At 41.7% G+C, this 15,858-nt stretch overlaps 1 protein-coding gene across 1 annotated transcript in view; it reads left to right on the top strand.

The window, feature by feature from the left end:
• The window catches only part of LOC140196018 (uncharacterized), a 119,422-nt gene that overhangs the window by 73,917 nt on the left and 29,647 nt on the right, over positions 1–15,858 (top strand). Inside the window, exons 4-5 of the mRNA XM_072254717.1 lie at positions 8,465–8,558; positions 14,139–14,276. Of these exons, the coding sequence (XP_072110818.1) occupies positions 8,465–8,558; positions 14,139–14,276 (232 nt within the window). The remainder of the gene's footprint in view (positions 1–8,464; positions 8,559–14,138; positions 14,277–15,858) is intronic.

The raw sequence follows: 15,858 nt of genomic DNA, 5'->3' as shown, positions 1-15,858 counted from the left end.
ACCACCTCATCTGGCAGCTCATTCCACACTCCCACCACTCTCTGTGTGAAGAAGCCTCCACTAATGTTCCCTTTAAACTTTTCCCCCTCACCCTAAACCCATGTCCTCTGGGTTTTTTTCTCCCCTAGCCTCAGTGGAAAAAGCCTGCTTGCATTCACTCTATCTATACCCATCATAATTTTATATACCTCTATCAAATCTCCCCTCATTCTTCTACGCTCCAGGGAATAAAGTCCTAACCTATTCAACCTTTCTCTGTAACTCAGTTTCTCAAGTCCCGGCAACATCCTTGTAAACCTTCTCTGCACTCTTTCAACCTTATTTATATCCTTCCTGTAATTTGGTGACCAAAACTGTACACAATACTCCAAATTTGGCCTCAACAATGCCTTATACAACCTCACCACAACATTCCAGCTCTTATACTCAATACTTTGATTAATAAAGGCCAATGTACCAAAAGCTCTCTTTACGACCCTATCTACCTGTGACGCCACTTTTAGGGAATTTTGTATCTGTATTCCCAGATCCCTCTGTTCTACTGCACTCCTCAGTGCCTTACCATTAACCCTGTATGTTCTACCTTGGTTTGTCCTTCCAAAGTGCAATACCTTACACTTGTCTGTATTAAACTCCATCTGCCATTTTTCAGCCCATTTTTCCAGCTGGTCCAAATCCCTCTGCAAGCTTTCAAAACCTTCCTCACTGTCCACTACATCTCCAATCTTTGTATCATCAGCAAATTTTCCGATCCAATTTACCACATTATCATCCAGGTCATTGATATAGATGACGAATAACAATGGACCCAGCACTGATCCCTGTGGCACACCACTAGTCACAGGCCTCCACTCTGAGAAGCAATTCTCTACTACCACTCTCTGGCTTCTCCCATTCAGCCAATGTCTAATCCAATTTACTACCTCTCTATGTATACCTAGCAACCGAATCTTCCTAACTAACTTTCCATGCGGGACCTTGTGAAAGGCCTCACTGGAGTCCATGTAGACAATATCCACTGCCTTCCTTTCATCCACTTTCCTGGTAACCTCCTCGAAAAACTCCAATAGATTTGTTCAACATGACCTACCACGCACAAAGCCAAGTTGACTCTCCCTAATAAGTCCCTGTCTATCCAAATACTTGTAGATCCTATCTCACAGTACTCCTTTCAGTAATTTACCTACTACCAACGTCAAATTTACCGACCTATAATTTCCTGGATTAATTTTAGAGCTTTTTTAAAATAATGGAACAACATGAGCTATCCTCCAATCCTCTGGCACCTCACCCCTAGATACCGACATTTTAAATATATCTGCCAGGGCCCCTGCAATTTCAACACTAGTCTCCTTCAAGGTCCGTGGGAATACCCTGTCAGGTCCTGGGGATTTATCTACTCTGATTTACCTCAAGATAGCAAGCACCTCCTCCTCCTCAATCTGTACAGGTTCCATGACCTCACTACTTGTTTGCCTTATTTCCATTGACTTCATGCCAGTTTCCTTAGTAAATACAGACGCTAAAAAAACCCATTTAAGATCTCCCCCATTTCTTTTGGTTCCATACATAGCCGACCACTCTGATCTTCAAGAGGATCAATTTTATCCCTTACTGTCCTTTTGCTCTTAATATACCTGTAGAAGCTCTTTGACTTATCCTTCACCTTGACTGCCAAGGCAACCTCATCTCTTCTTTTAGCCCTCCTGATTTCTTTCTTAAGTTTTTTTTTTGCACTTTTTATACTCCTCAAGCACCTTATTTGCTCCCTGTTTCCTATACATGTCATACATCTCTCTCTTCTTCTTTATCAGGGTTCCAATATCCCTTGAGAACCAAGGTTCCTTATTCTTATTCACTTTGCTTTTAATCCTGACAGGAACATACAAACTCTGCACTCTCAAAATTTCTCCTTTGGAGGCCTCCCACTTACCAATCACATCCTTGCCAGAGAACAACCTGTCTCAATCCATGCTTTTTAGATCCTTTCTCATTTCTTAAAATTTGGCCTTTTTCCAGTTTAGAACCTCAATCCAAGGACCAGATCTATCTTTATCCATGATCAAGTTGAAACTAATGGTGTTATGATCACTGGAACCAAAGTGTTCCCCAACACATACTTGTCCTTATCACCTGTCCTAACTCGTTTCCTAATAGGAGATCTAATATTGCATCCTCTCTAGTTGGTACTCTATATATTGATTTAGAAAACTTTCCTGAACACATTTTACAAACTCTAAACCATCTAGACCCTTAACAGTATGGGAATCCCAATCAATATGTGGAAAATTAAAATCCCCAACTATCACTACTTTATGTTTCCTGCAGTTGTCTGCTACCTCTCTGCAGATTTGCTCCTCCAATTTTTGCTGACTATTGGGTGGTCTATAATACAACCCCATTAATGTGGTCATATCTTTCCTGTTTCTCAGTTCCACCCATATGGCCCCAGTAGACAAGCCCTCTAATCTGTCCTGCCTGAGCACTGCTGTAACATTTTCCCTGATTAGCAATGCCAGCCCCCCCCCCCCACCCTTCATCCCTCTGCCTCTATCACGTCTGAAACATCAGAACCCTGGAACATTAAGCTGCCAGTCCTGCCCCTCTTGCAGCCAAGTTTCACTAATGGCTATAATGTCATAATTCCACGTGTCAATCCACGCCCTCAGCTCGTCAGCCTTCCCCACCATACTCCTTGCATTGAAAAAGACACACCTCAGAACTTTATTACCACCACACAACACTTCTATTTGTGACTTTGCATGAACTTTTAACATCATTTATTTTCACCCCTGCTCCACTATCTGCTCTGGCACTCTGGTTCCCATCCCCCTGCAAATCTAGTTTAAACCCTCCCCAATAACACTAACAAACCTCCCTGAAAGGATATTGGCCCCCTTGTAGTTCAGGTGTAAAGATGGAACAGAATGAGACTCTTTCAGTCCATAGAGGTTCCACTGTCCTTTTGTAATAGCAATCTAGTCAATCCAGGTCCCCAGCTCTTTCTTTACATTCCTCAGTTTTATTTTCCTTCACATACTTCCCCCACAGTGGAATCTGCATCTGCTAATCTTTCAGGCGGTGCACTCATGTCACCTCACATAGGAGCAATACAAACCACTCTGTCACCTGTATTGACCTCAAAGACTGTTATCTCTTTCAACAACAAATTTAAAAAAATGAAGAATCCATGTAAATTTGAGTAGTCCCTGAAGTTGCTAACCAAATTACATCTGCCAAATAATAGCATTCTAGCTATGTGAACTGCAAAGCCGTTCCCAGCGCAGTCAGGTCAAATCATGCTAGGTCATGACACCAATAATCTCCCTTTCTTCGGTGTTGTACTGAACCACCAATGAGTTTGCCACTGATTGGAGTTAATCCACAGCATGGAAGGAATCTTCTTCATCTTCACTCCTGACCCAAGATCATTCAAATCTCAGTCAGCAGTTTAGAGAACTCAGATAAAATTTAGTTACTGTGTGTGAATATCAAAGGCTGAACTACATGCCATCAATGTTATGAAAGGTTGGGTTTCACACTAAATATTTTGAAAACAGATACCCTCTGTCATTGTGCAGCATTGAAACGCTGCGGCATTGTTTGCTAAAAAACCTGGACCATTTTCCGTATCTCGGCAGCCACCTCATGGTAAAGACATTCATCAGTTAAGTCATTTGCATAAATGAGGTGAGGTACAGGAACAATGAAACTTGTTGACAACAGCCTTATAGGCATGTAGTTTCAGACAGTATCAAGGACAACACTGACCGTTTCCTGACATAGCCAGTGCAGCCTGCAACCGACTGTTGTAGGAGATTTAGAGACCAAGCCTGTAAACCTGATACCTGGCTTATCAGCTACCAAGAAAAGGTGACCCTGTCTTCTTGCATGCTTTAAAGATAGCCACATACTACAGTAGGCACCTCAACTCATTGCTGAGACGATGTTGGTGGTATTTCTCCAAAGCCATCTAAATCTAAGGGTAGGATAAAGCCATCAGTGGCAGTGTCCTTTTTCAAGGCTATGGCTATAGAATAGAGGCTGTGAGCATACTCAACCAGCGCTGAATCTGGGCCAGATTGTCTGGACATCTGATGCCAGATTGTTGAAGCAGAAATTCTACCTTGAACACTGTTGGCTGAGATTTCCAGGAGGGGAGAGAAAATGCTTCAAAGATGTTCTCGTAAGAGTCCCTGAAAATATACAACATCTGAAGGGACTCCTGGGAACTTCTGGTCCATGACCGCTAAAAGTGGAGATACATCTCTTGGGAAGGTTTTGGGAATTTCAAATGCATTTGTCTGTGGCACGCAGAAGCTCTGTGAAAATTCTGGATAAGTATTCCATCTCCCAAACCTTCCTGTATCATTAAGGAACACATGTCATCATCTAAAGATCCCACACTGACTTCATCAGCCATCTCAGCACCTGCAGAACTAGAATGGGAGCAAATTATCGTCAACCCTTAGATTAACAAAAAGCATTCCAGATCACAGACACCCGCTTTGAATTTTAATGCTGATTCTCTCAAGGCAAAATGTTTCTTTCCTAGAGAAGTCTAGAACATTATTGTTTCTGAACACACTTACCAAATTTCGGCTCAACTTGCTTTACACTAAGATAAAAAAAGAGAAACTGTTTCTCATATCTATCCATGTAACAAGTTCCCTTACTTTGGAATTATTTGAATAAGTCTTTTCTGCCCCTCAGAAAGATATACCTCCCAAAGTGCAGAGCACAGAATCAGATTTCATCTTCTAGCTTTAAGATAGCCATCTCTGTGGCCCGGGAAAATACTTGAATATAATTGGCCACTCACATTTCTTGATGCTATCACAGCTATAGGTCAAAGAGAAACCCGTGCTTCAGAGATCAATAAGATCATTGAAGGCACGTCATTAAAATCCAGACGAAAATTATTACGGGTATTGTTAAAAAGACAAAATTATCTAAACTGGAATGTGAAGAGTGAATCTTTGAGCTTTTTCATAATCTATTGTGCGAATGCTCTTAAGGTTTAGACTATAGAGAGGTATGAATAGACTGCCTTGTATCATGATAAACTGTGCTTTGGCCTCATCAAACATGTTGTGAAATGAAATGAACTGTTCACTAGCTGCATTATCATCCAGCATTTGTCGTCAGGGTTATAAAACACGGCAGAGTCACCCACATCCAGAACAGTGTCTCGAGAGGGCACTTATCCCCAGTAACCTGCTCACCAATACTCAGGGCCTGAAATGCCAGCTGTTTATTCCCCTCCACAGATATGGCCTGACTTGCTGAGTTGCTACAGCATGTTGTGTGTGTTTCTCTAGAACAGGATCCCTGTGTAGCATCATTTTAATGAATTCGGGGTCCAGGGAAAATCAGACAAAGTGCAAATCAGACTTGTTGTCCAAGGAAATAGTTTACGAAATTTCTCTGTTGGTGAAGTCGGGAGAGAAACTTTGAAACAGTTCAATGTCTGCTTGAGTTTCTTCTCGTTTATTTCAGCTCTCAGGCGACACACTGTGGTCACAGTAGTTAGCTGCAGTTTGGGCATATCACTAAATGCCAGTTCCCAATTCCATGGCTTCTTCAATGTAAACCCAACTTACCCACAACACAACATCAATCCGTAAATCATTCTCAATGCATGAAAATATGAAAACTATTCTCAGTGTGAATATGAAACCAAACAACATCCCACTATTGTTCTGAAGGTCTGCTTCCCTATCCAAACCATTCCAATACAATCTCAAGCCTAGCAACTTCCCAACAAGGTGGGAAATTGTTCAGAAATGATTGTTCACAAAATGCAGAGCAAATCCAGTCCAACTAATCATTGCGTGGTCAGTCCACTCTCAGTCATCATCAGGTAATGGAAGTGTCTCTGACAGTTCTATCAAGAAGCACTTATCCAACAGTAACCTGCTGACCAATTTAGATAGGATTTGCCATTTCCTGGTAAAACTGTAGATTATGGACATTGGGGGAAAGTCTTTGACTTTGAGTCCTGATGAAGGATCTCGGCCTGAAACGTTAACTGTTTACTCTTTTCCATAAATGCTGCTCGGCCTGCTGAAGTTCCTCCAGCATTTTGTATGTGTTGGTCTGGATTTCCAGCATCTGCAGATTTTCTTGTGTTGGCATGAAGCTGCCATTATGTCATGGGGAGTTGCATTTCCCAGAGATCCAGCTCCCTACAACAGAATCTTTCCCTTTTCCTGTGCACACTCCGTAATGTCAATCCTCACCCTACCACCTCAATGTATTATCATTCCTGACTGTTACATCAACACTCCTCAGAACTGCTGTCTTCAACCTAAGACACGGTTTTGTAGAATTGTATTGGTAATGCATGGCTGCTGCTTTCTCAAACTCCTCAGAGAACAGTACTAGAGATTATATTTTAGACCCATTGGTGGGCCTATCTAATGCATCCATTTGCTATCACTAAAATTTTAGGTGATTCTCCTTTAAACGTATTGGCTGATTGTCATTAGAATTCCTTGAAGAACATTCACACTCCTGGCCCTTTGGACTGAGTATTAGTCTAGTTCTCCATCTGAAAGACAACATCATAAAGATATTGTACTTGAGATTAGAATGCAACCTGTGAGTCAAATTTGACATTTATTATATGCACATGGTCACACACATAACATACCAATATGTATATTGTCCCCCAAAGTCACCACTAACAAATACAAATATAATCCATTCAGGGATGTGGCCATGTAGGAACCAATAAAAAGATTTCTTTTTGGAGGCATGGCTCAGATGCTAAATGTGTATATTTAAGTATATTCATCAAAGAAAAAGAGGTGAATGTGCTTTAAAAGTGTCCAATGCCTTTAAGTACTTGCACCCATGTTTCTCATGTTCCATTTAAAGTGGATAAGGGGGGAAAAAAAGGAGAAAACAAGGTAAAGAGGATTTTAGAAGCATGGCTTTGCTAAACTAATTTGCATTTGACCAATGAGTTGAGTTTTTTAGCAAGTTAAAGAGATGATTCATGAGAGTATAACAAATTGGTGATGCTGCTATGAATATTTAGAAAGTGTTTGACAAAGCCCTGTCTATAAATAATGGTAAATTTATGGGTTAACATGCCAGTGATTGTATACACAAAAGTTCTCTGACGGATAGTGTACAGACAGTAATGGTGGAAGTATGCTTTTCCGATTGGAGCGAAGATTATAGTATTCTTCCGCTGAGGTCCATGTTGAATACCCTGCTCTTGAATTGTATACATTATCAGAGCTTTCAGCTAAAATAAAACACAGATCGTGGCAAATGGTGGAATGAATAACAATAGGCTTCATGCAGACATAAGCATATTATCATATGTGACAAGTGTATGGCAACTGAAATTTAAGCAACAGATATTGGTTGATTTTGATAGGAGTATCAAAACCAGAAGGATAGAGAGTGGAAGATAGAATCAGAAATGCATGTCTTTAATAGTGAGAGGGAAATTTAAGAAGGCTATGTTACCTTGGTTGTGCTAATGCTAACGGTACAAAATGTAAAGGAACTATTCTTAGCAATAATAGAATATTGGACTTCCAAGTGTCACACTGCCAACAGATTTTTTTTCATTACGCCTTAAGAAAACTGTCAAGAGCTTAGAGAGATGACTTAAATGTAAAATCATATGTAGCATTAATGTACCAAAAGCAGTGAATTCATTTAGAGAAGATTTACAAAGTTGGTGCAGGGAATTAAAAAATTAAAGGTTAGTTGGGGCAACTAGAGAAATTAGTAATGTTTTCCTTGGAGCAGAGAAGATTAAGGGAAGGTTTGACAGAGATGCTCAAAATGATGAAGGATTTTCCTAGAAAAAGTAAGAACTGTTTGCAGGGATGAATGGTTGTTAACCAGAGATGTCAGGTTAAAAAAAATATTCCTCACATAAAGATGTTGTGGAACATATTGCTTAAAATTGGTTTGACGGCTCATGCAATATTAAATCTCAGAAGAGAGTCGGATACGTACTTGGAAAAAGAGATTTCCTGTGCAAGTGTATTATTGGATAGCTCTTTAGCAGCACCGGTTTGGATAGAAGGGGAAATGTGATATCATTTATGATTCTCTAAGCACCAGTTTAGTGAATTTTCATATTACCAACATAAACACTCCATTCTTAAACATAACACATTGTCTAATTACAAATCTGAAATACCTGAACTTCCAAGGTGGTTCTAAACTGCGAATGATATATGGATATGGCTTAACACTACTTAGTTCATAATAGATAAGGTTAAGCACTCTGTAACAAATTACATTTGTAATACAGGGGTATTCTGGTAGTTATTAAAACAAAACCAGTTAGACATTACCACCAATGGGAGCATTTATCTGGACATCCTAACTTTTCTGAAACTTCAGTGACCTTGTCTTATTTTGGTAGGTGGTGTACTGGATAACAATAACACCATGGGTATGACTGTATGTTTTTTTTTCTATTTTTCAGAGGTATTCCTTTGATCTCTCCCAAAAAACTGCTGAAGATGCTAACATCCCCTTGAGTTGCCCAATTCTACCAGGAGGCTTCGAACTAACAGCAGGTATATTCTCTGTAATAACATGAATTTGCCGTCTCTTTTCAGAGATTTATTTCCAGAGTATGAGAAATAACATCAGATAGTTTCTGCAGTATGAGATAAAGAGAGGGGAAAAAATAAAAAATAATAAATAAATAAGGGATGGGTAAGAAGGGGAGAAGGGGCATTAATGGAAGTTAGAGAAGGTAATGTTCATGCCATCAGGTTGGAGGCTACCCAGACGGTGTTGTTCCTCTAACCTGCGTGTGGCTTCATCTTGACAACAGAGGAGGCCATGGATGGACATATCAGAATGGGCTATAATTTCCTTTCTTTTGTCTTCCTCACTTCTTAAAGAGTGAAGTGACATTTGCTATCTTCCTGTCCTCCGGAACCACACCAGAATCAAATCATTCTTGAAAGATCAGAGCTTATGCACCTTCTATCTCTTCAGCAACCTCTCTCAGGACTCTGAAATGTAGTCCATCTGGTCCAGGTGACTTATCCACCTTAAGACCTTTCAGTTTGCATGTCACTTTTTCATTTGTGATAGCAGTGGTACTCACTCCTGCTCCCTGACACTCACAGACCTCTGGCACACTACTAGTGTCTTCCCTAACATGGTCTCTAAAGAGCTGCATCTCAATGCACTTGGTACAGATGTGGCCACTGGGGAGGCTGGAAGTCTCCTGGAAATTCCACATCTGACACCCAGAACAGAACACTGGCCTTGCTGACATGCCCCCTATTCTTTCAAGGGTTAACTAAGAAAAAGAACTAAGAATTAAACTTGCCTACTTATGTCGCCTCTGTCTGTTCTCGCTGAAACCTTACCTCTCTGACTCAACCCACTCCCATGATGACTGTTCCGCTAGACGGTACCTCTCTTTTAGGGAGACTGTCTTTTTCAATCTCCACTCTGGACCCGTGTGGGAACACTTCTATTGTGTCTGCACCACTGTCCAATCAAACTCTCCCGCTGAACGCTGGCGGCACTTCCAACATCTGCTCCGGACCTGTGTGGGAACGTTTCTACTGAGTCTGTGTCACTGTGGAAAGACTCCCGCTGAAATCTGTCTGCTTTTTCAAGCTCTGCTCCGGTCCTGCACAGGATCGCTTCTACTGCGTCTGCGCCGCTGTCCAATCAAACGGGGCAAGTGAGTGTAGTTATCCCCTTTTATTCAAGAGTCTGATGGTTGGGGGGTAGTAAGTGTTCTTGAACCTGGTGGTGTGAGTCCTGAGGCTCTTGTACCTTCTACCTGATGGCAGCAGCAAGAAGAGAGCATGGCCTGGGTGGTGGGGATCTCTGAAAATGGGTACGGCTTTCCTACAACAGCATTTCATTTAGATGTGCTCAATGGCTGAGAGGTCTTTAGTGGATATTAGAATTTGGTTAAATATTCATAGTTCCATCACAATGTTAGTGACAGCAGTGGTCCACCTCTGTGCAGCAGTACAAGTTGAACAGCCAGCATCAGCACCGAGGTAAAACGGCTGCAGACTTCAAGTACAATAAGTGTTTAAAGGATGTGAACTTGAGATAATGAGATAAAGAGTCCTTCAAGTGAGATCATTGGGTGTGGGAAACATCTCAATGATGGGGCAAGTGAGTGGAGTTATCCCCTTTTAATCAGGAGCCTGCTGGTACAATCATGTAGTAAGAGGAGACTGCTCAGTGAGAAAGCAGTGAATTCCCAGCAAGCATTTGTTATCGGAGTCATAGAATTGCACCACAGAAACAAGCAATGGAGACAGCAGTCAAGCACCACTTCCCAGCTGCTGGACCTGAAAACGATATTGTCCAGAAGGTTCTTCAGATGTCAAGAATGAGCCACAAATCTTGTTCCAGACATTTTATTAGATGTTCATAATAAAGAAATAACAGGAAAGTATTCTGAGCAAGTAACAGAGCAGCAGGTAACCATCTCTGACTGTAATTAACTCATACAAACTACTAACCTGCCTCCTGGACTGAAAGCTGGTTCAAGATGAACAGGTAAGGGAATCTTCTCTCATAAGAACAGCCTGTGAGACAATAAAGACTGTCTTGATTTTCATTGCCGTGACATCTTAGACAAAGAATCTACAGAAGTACAGAACCAGATATACTACAAGTGATTGATGATCCACTGAACTTTTATGGACAAGCAGATGATTATACAAACATATAAGCAAGCATTAAAAGTTAAATTACGAGAAAAATAGCAATTTAGGCCCCATTCCATCACAGCAACGACCCAGAAAGTTATCAAAATAGGGCCCAGCTCTTTCATTTTCAAGATACAGGGAAGAATCAATTTGTGTTGAAGTAGGGAACACTGGATTTCTGGGCAGGCTAGCCTACCTTTACTGCAGAACAAGAGACACTCATAAACAGTTGGCATTAAAGCAGAATGAAGCCCCGGCAAAATCAAGCAAGCAGAATGTGAAGCCATTTGGAAAGAATTGTAAAGAGCACTGTACTCAAGAGCAAGGGGGTCTGCACAGATTAATCAACATTCTGATTATTCTTTCCCTTCATCAACAAGGACAGAAGGATAGAACATGAGTGGAATCTGACATCAATATTAGAGTATCGGCAGATGCCAGTGAGGTTGGCCAGGAGATATGTTAAAACTGAAGTCATTTGTACCTGTACCACATGACAGGGTGCTCTCTTCTCGAATTGTTCCAAGCGAATAATCAAAAATCATAGGCTGGGCGCTGATGATTGTGCTGTCTGTTAAGCTTGCACTGTTGCACTAAGGTGATATTCTTCTGCCATCATTTGTCTTAGCACCTACATGTAAGTCAGATAAGGATTTATCTACTCTTCATTGGGAGTTTGGGGAGATTTGGTACGTCAGCAAAGACACTTGCAAATTTCTACAGATGTACCGTGGAGAGCATTCTAACTGACTGTATCACTGTCAGGTAGGGTGGGGCTACTGCACAGAATCAAAAGAAGCTGTAGAAAGTTATGAACTCAGTCAGCTCCATCACGGGCACTAGCATCCAGGACATCTTCAAGGAGTGTTGCCTCAAAAAGGCGGTACCCATCGTTAAGGACCCCCATCACCCAGGACATGCCCTCTCCTCATTGTTACTATCAGGGATGAGGTGCAGGAGCCTGAAGGTACACACCTAATGATTCAGGAACAGCTCCTTCCCCTCTGCCATCAGGATTCTGAATGGATATTGAACCCATGAACACTACATCACAGATTTTTTTGCACTACTTATTTAACTTAACAATCGTATATTAATTTAACTTCTATACACTCTTTTTTGGGCTTCCAACAATTCAATGACAAACTACCATCTTGATCAGGTCTGACACGTAGGCATGTCCAGTCTGGCGGTATTTATACCCCCGCACTCCGTCCCTCCTGATTGGATGAGGACTAACCAATTAGGAGGCATAAGCTACATGGGTGTAACTACCACTGAACTAGACATGCCCAAGCACATCATCTCTGATGAAGATGGCAGAGTTTGTCATCGAGACGTCGGTTATAATCAGTATCTGTACTCGGCTGGAAGCCCAAGAGGAGTTTATTTACCATATATGCCGGGAAAGCATTTGATCCTATATATATATATATTTACTGAAATTCATAGTTTTTATTATTATGTATTGCAATGTACATTGCTGCATAACAACAAACTTCATGACATGTGTTGGTGATACTAAAGCCAATTCTGATCCTGATGTCATTTTTTAGTGAAAAATGTTCCTTTTTTTCCCTATTTGATCAGACTCATGAGGGGTCCAACGTACCATCTGCAGTAATCTTGTACAATTCAAGCACAAAAGCTGCACCAGCAAAATCCAACTCAGTCTTTGTAAATCATACAGCTCCACAGCTCCAGAGAAGATAATCCCCCAAAATCTCAGGACAGGCAAAAAATACCACCTTGAATAATCTTCTTTTATCCTCATCACTGATAATTAAATGGCATTGTTCAAATTATGCAAACATCAAGTAAAAACAAGACGTGAATGTATGTGTGAGTGCACACAGAGTGAACACATTTTGCATATTATATCTTAATCTGACTTTAGAACAAGTCAGACGATACGATCACAATAACTCTTGCTGTCATCTTCAAGGTATTACACTATTTAAATTGGCACTTAAGCCATGCAAACTCTTTTAATGATCCATGCAGGTGGCCTTTGTTTTTTCTCCCACGGACAAGGACATTATTACAAAGATCTACAATACTATGTGCTTTATGCTTGTGATAAAGCTTTCTGTTTTCTCAGTGAGACCCGGAGGAGACACCTACCAGTACCTTAATTTTTGTTTTTGCTGCCTCTCTGCTTGTAACTTGTTTTAGACCGTCTTGAAGCTGCAGTATCTGTAACCAATTAAGTGAAGCTGGAGCTTCATGTAGTCTAACATAGACTTTCCACAAATGACTCCGTCTTCATCAGCTGCTCCTCTGATATTTTGTCTAATGCCAAGCACCTAAGTGGTCTGTCAGAAGTGTTAACTTCTGAACCAGCAAAGGGTTTCCATGTATCAGTGAACACACTCTCTCAGGATACGTGACTTCACTGAGGAGGTGACTCATCGTCCTGGCCCACCTCTTGTGGGGTACTTGAAGACCACATTGAAGGCTAAGATGTGAAATAAAGCTAACAAAACATAAAGGTGTTAGTAGCTAGTATCCATGTGGTTATATTTTATATATTCCTGACATCTGATAAATATGAATGATTTATGTATGCCATGTGTTTGATTCTGTCAGTGGGTTCCAAATGATCATCAACTACAGCAGAGTTTTGTTGGCGTTCAGCATCTATCTCCAGCGTTGCAACTGTTAGTTGAGAGATGGCTGGAAGACCACCTCTGATTATTTGCCTCTCCTTAGCATTCTCTGCTCTCTCCTCCTGCAAGGGGGGGAAAATCATTCAATTTCAATTCAAAGTACATTTATTATCAAAGAATGTATAAATTATACACCTTGATATTTGTCTGCTTACAGGGAACCACAAAGCAAGAAACCCAAATGACCCAGTTAAAAAATAGAAAAGCCATAAACACTCTGCAGAGAAAGAGGTAACATGCACGCACACATGCACACCATGCAAACAATAGAAGCAAACAAAAGTGTTCTGAATCAGGTCGAATCATAGGATCTGCTCCCTGGAGTGGCCAGAAGTAGGCCCAAGCCTCGATCTCAGTTCATCATGTTAGCAGGGCGAAACACTGCGAGACTCGCAGAGACAACAGCTGCTGGATCAGTTCACTGCCTCATCACTGCATAGAGGAATGAGCATCACGGGGGAGCAAGTGGAATCAGCCCAACCCTTGGGCTTTCCAGTCTATCTGGGCCAGTGTTTAGATTGTCCAAGCACCGGGTAGTGTCTCACTCTAGGACCAAGAAATAATTGCAATTGTCTAATTTGTTTAATCCATCCTCGGCTTTCAATCCCACTGTGTTTTTACCAGTAAATGGTCCCACAAGTTTCCAGGCAACCTCCTTCAGTACACTGACTAATCAGCTCTTTGCTGCTGCACAAGTCCTTCTTTGGCAAGAAACAGCAAACTAGAGAGCCCAAGAGCCAAAGCATCAGGTCCTTACCTCAATTTCTTTTCAAATCTATCGTTATAGACAAAGAAAACAACAAAGTGGAGAAGGTGAATGAAGACAAGACCAACCACAAGAAAGATTCAGCACCAACCCTCAACGCTCCAGAGGAAATTAATGGGAAGCAAAGCAACCATGAGCCTGAAATAAACCAATCTCCAGGTATGCATCATGAAACAAGAGACACGGCGGGAATGTGATGAATTTTTGTTGTGCTGTTTGTAATTCTTTTTTGTTTGAAGTATTACCTGTCACTAGCTCTGCATACAGTAATAATTACTCTCTCCTGGAAACGTCCTGCATTTTTTCCATTAATTTAGTACACCTGAAGTTAATGATAATCAGAAGAATCTCCATGGAAATTTTAGTTTATTTAAAAGTTGCTTATCAACATGGATCTAGATCAAAATACATTGAAGTGATAAGGGGATTGGATAGTACTCTGCGGTGAATAAGAAACATCTTGCCACAGAGCTGTCCTGCCACAAGACTTCACCCATGTGGTGACATTTAAAATGTAAATGACACCACTTTCATTACTCTTAATAATTCCTCCTTTGGCTCCTCCCACCTCCTCCAAACTAAAGGTGTAGCTATGGGCACCCGTATGGGTACTAGCTATGCCTGCCTTTTTGTTGGCTTTGTGGAACAATCTATGTTCCAAACCTATTCTGGTATCTGTCCCCCACTTTTCCTTTGTTACATTGGCGCTGCTTCCTGCACGCATGCTGAGCTCGTTGACTTCATTAACTTTGCCTCCAACTTTCAGCCTGCCCTCAAGTTTACCTAGTCTATTTCCGACACCTCCCTCCCCTTTCCAGATCTTTCTGTCTCTATCTCTGGAGACAGCTTATCTACTGATGTCTACTATAAGCCTACTGACTCTCACAGCTACGTGGACTATTCCTCTTCTCACCCTGTCTCTTGCAAAAATGCCATCCCCTTCTCGCAATTCCTCCATCTCCGCTGCATCTGCTCTCAGGATGAGGCTTTTCATTCCAGGATGAGGGAGATATTCTCCTTTTTTAAAGAAAGGGGCTTCCCTTCCTCCACCATCAACTCTGCTCTTAAACGCATCTCCCCCATTTCACGTACATCTGCTCTCACTCCATCCTCCTGCCACCCCACTAGAAATAGGGTTTCCCTTGTCCTCACCTACCACCCCACCAGCCTCTGGGTCCAACATATTATTCTCCGTAACTTCCGCCACCTCCAGCGGGACCCCACCACTAAGCACACCTTTCCCTCCTCCCCTCTGCTTTCCGCAGGGATTGCTCTGTAAGTGACTCCCTTGTCGATTCGTCCCCCCCATCCCTCCCCACCAATCTCCCTCCTGGCACTTATCCCTGTAAGTGGAACAAGTGCTATACATACCCCTACACTTCCTCCCTTACCACCATTCAGGGACCCAGACAGTCCTTCCAGGTGAGGCAACACTTCACCTGTGAGTCAGCTGGGGTGATATACTGTGTCCGGTGCTCCCATTGTGGCCTTCTATATATTGGTGAGACCCGACGCAGACTGGGAGACCGCTTTGCTGAACATCTACGCTCTGTCCGCCAGAGAAAGCAGGATCTCCCAGTGGCCACACATTTTAATTCCACATCCCATTCCCATTCTGATATGTCTATCCATGGCCTCCTCTACTGTAAAGATGAAGCCACACTCAGGTTGGAGGAACAACACCTCATATTCCGTCTGGGTAGCCTCCAACCTGATGGCACGGACATCGACTTAAACATTG

Source organism: Mobula birostris, chromosome 4 (genome assembly GCF_030028105.1).
Source record: "Mobula birostris isolate sMobBir1 chromosome 4, sMobBir1.hap1, whole genome shotgun sequence".
NCBI lineage: Eukaryota > Metazoa > Chordata > Chondrichthyes > Myliobatiformes > Myliobatidae > Mobula > Mobula birostris.
The sequence above is the reverse complement of the archived record's forward strand: the minus strand, read 5'-3'. Positions and strand labels throughout refer to the sequence as shown.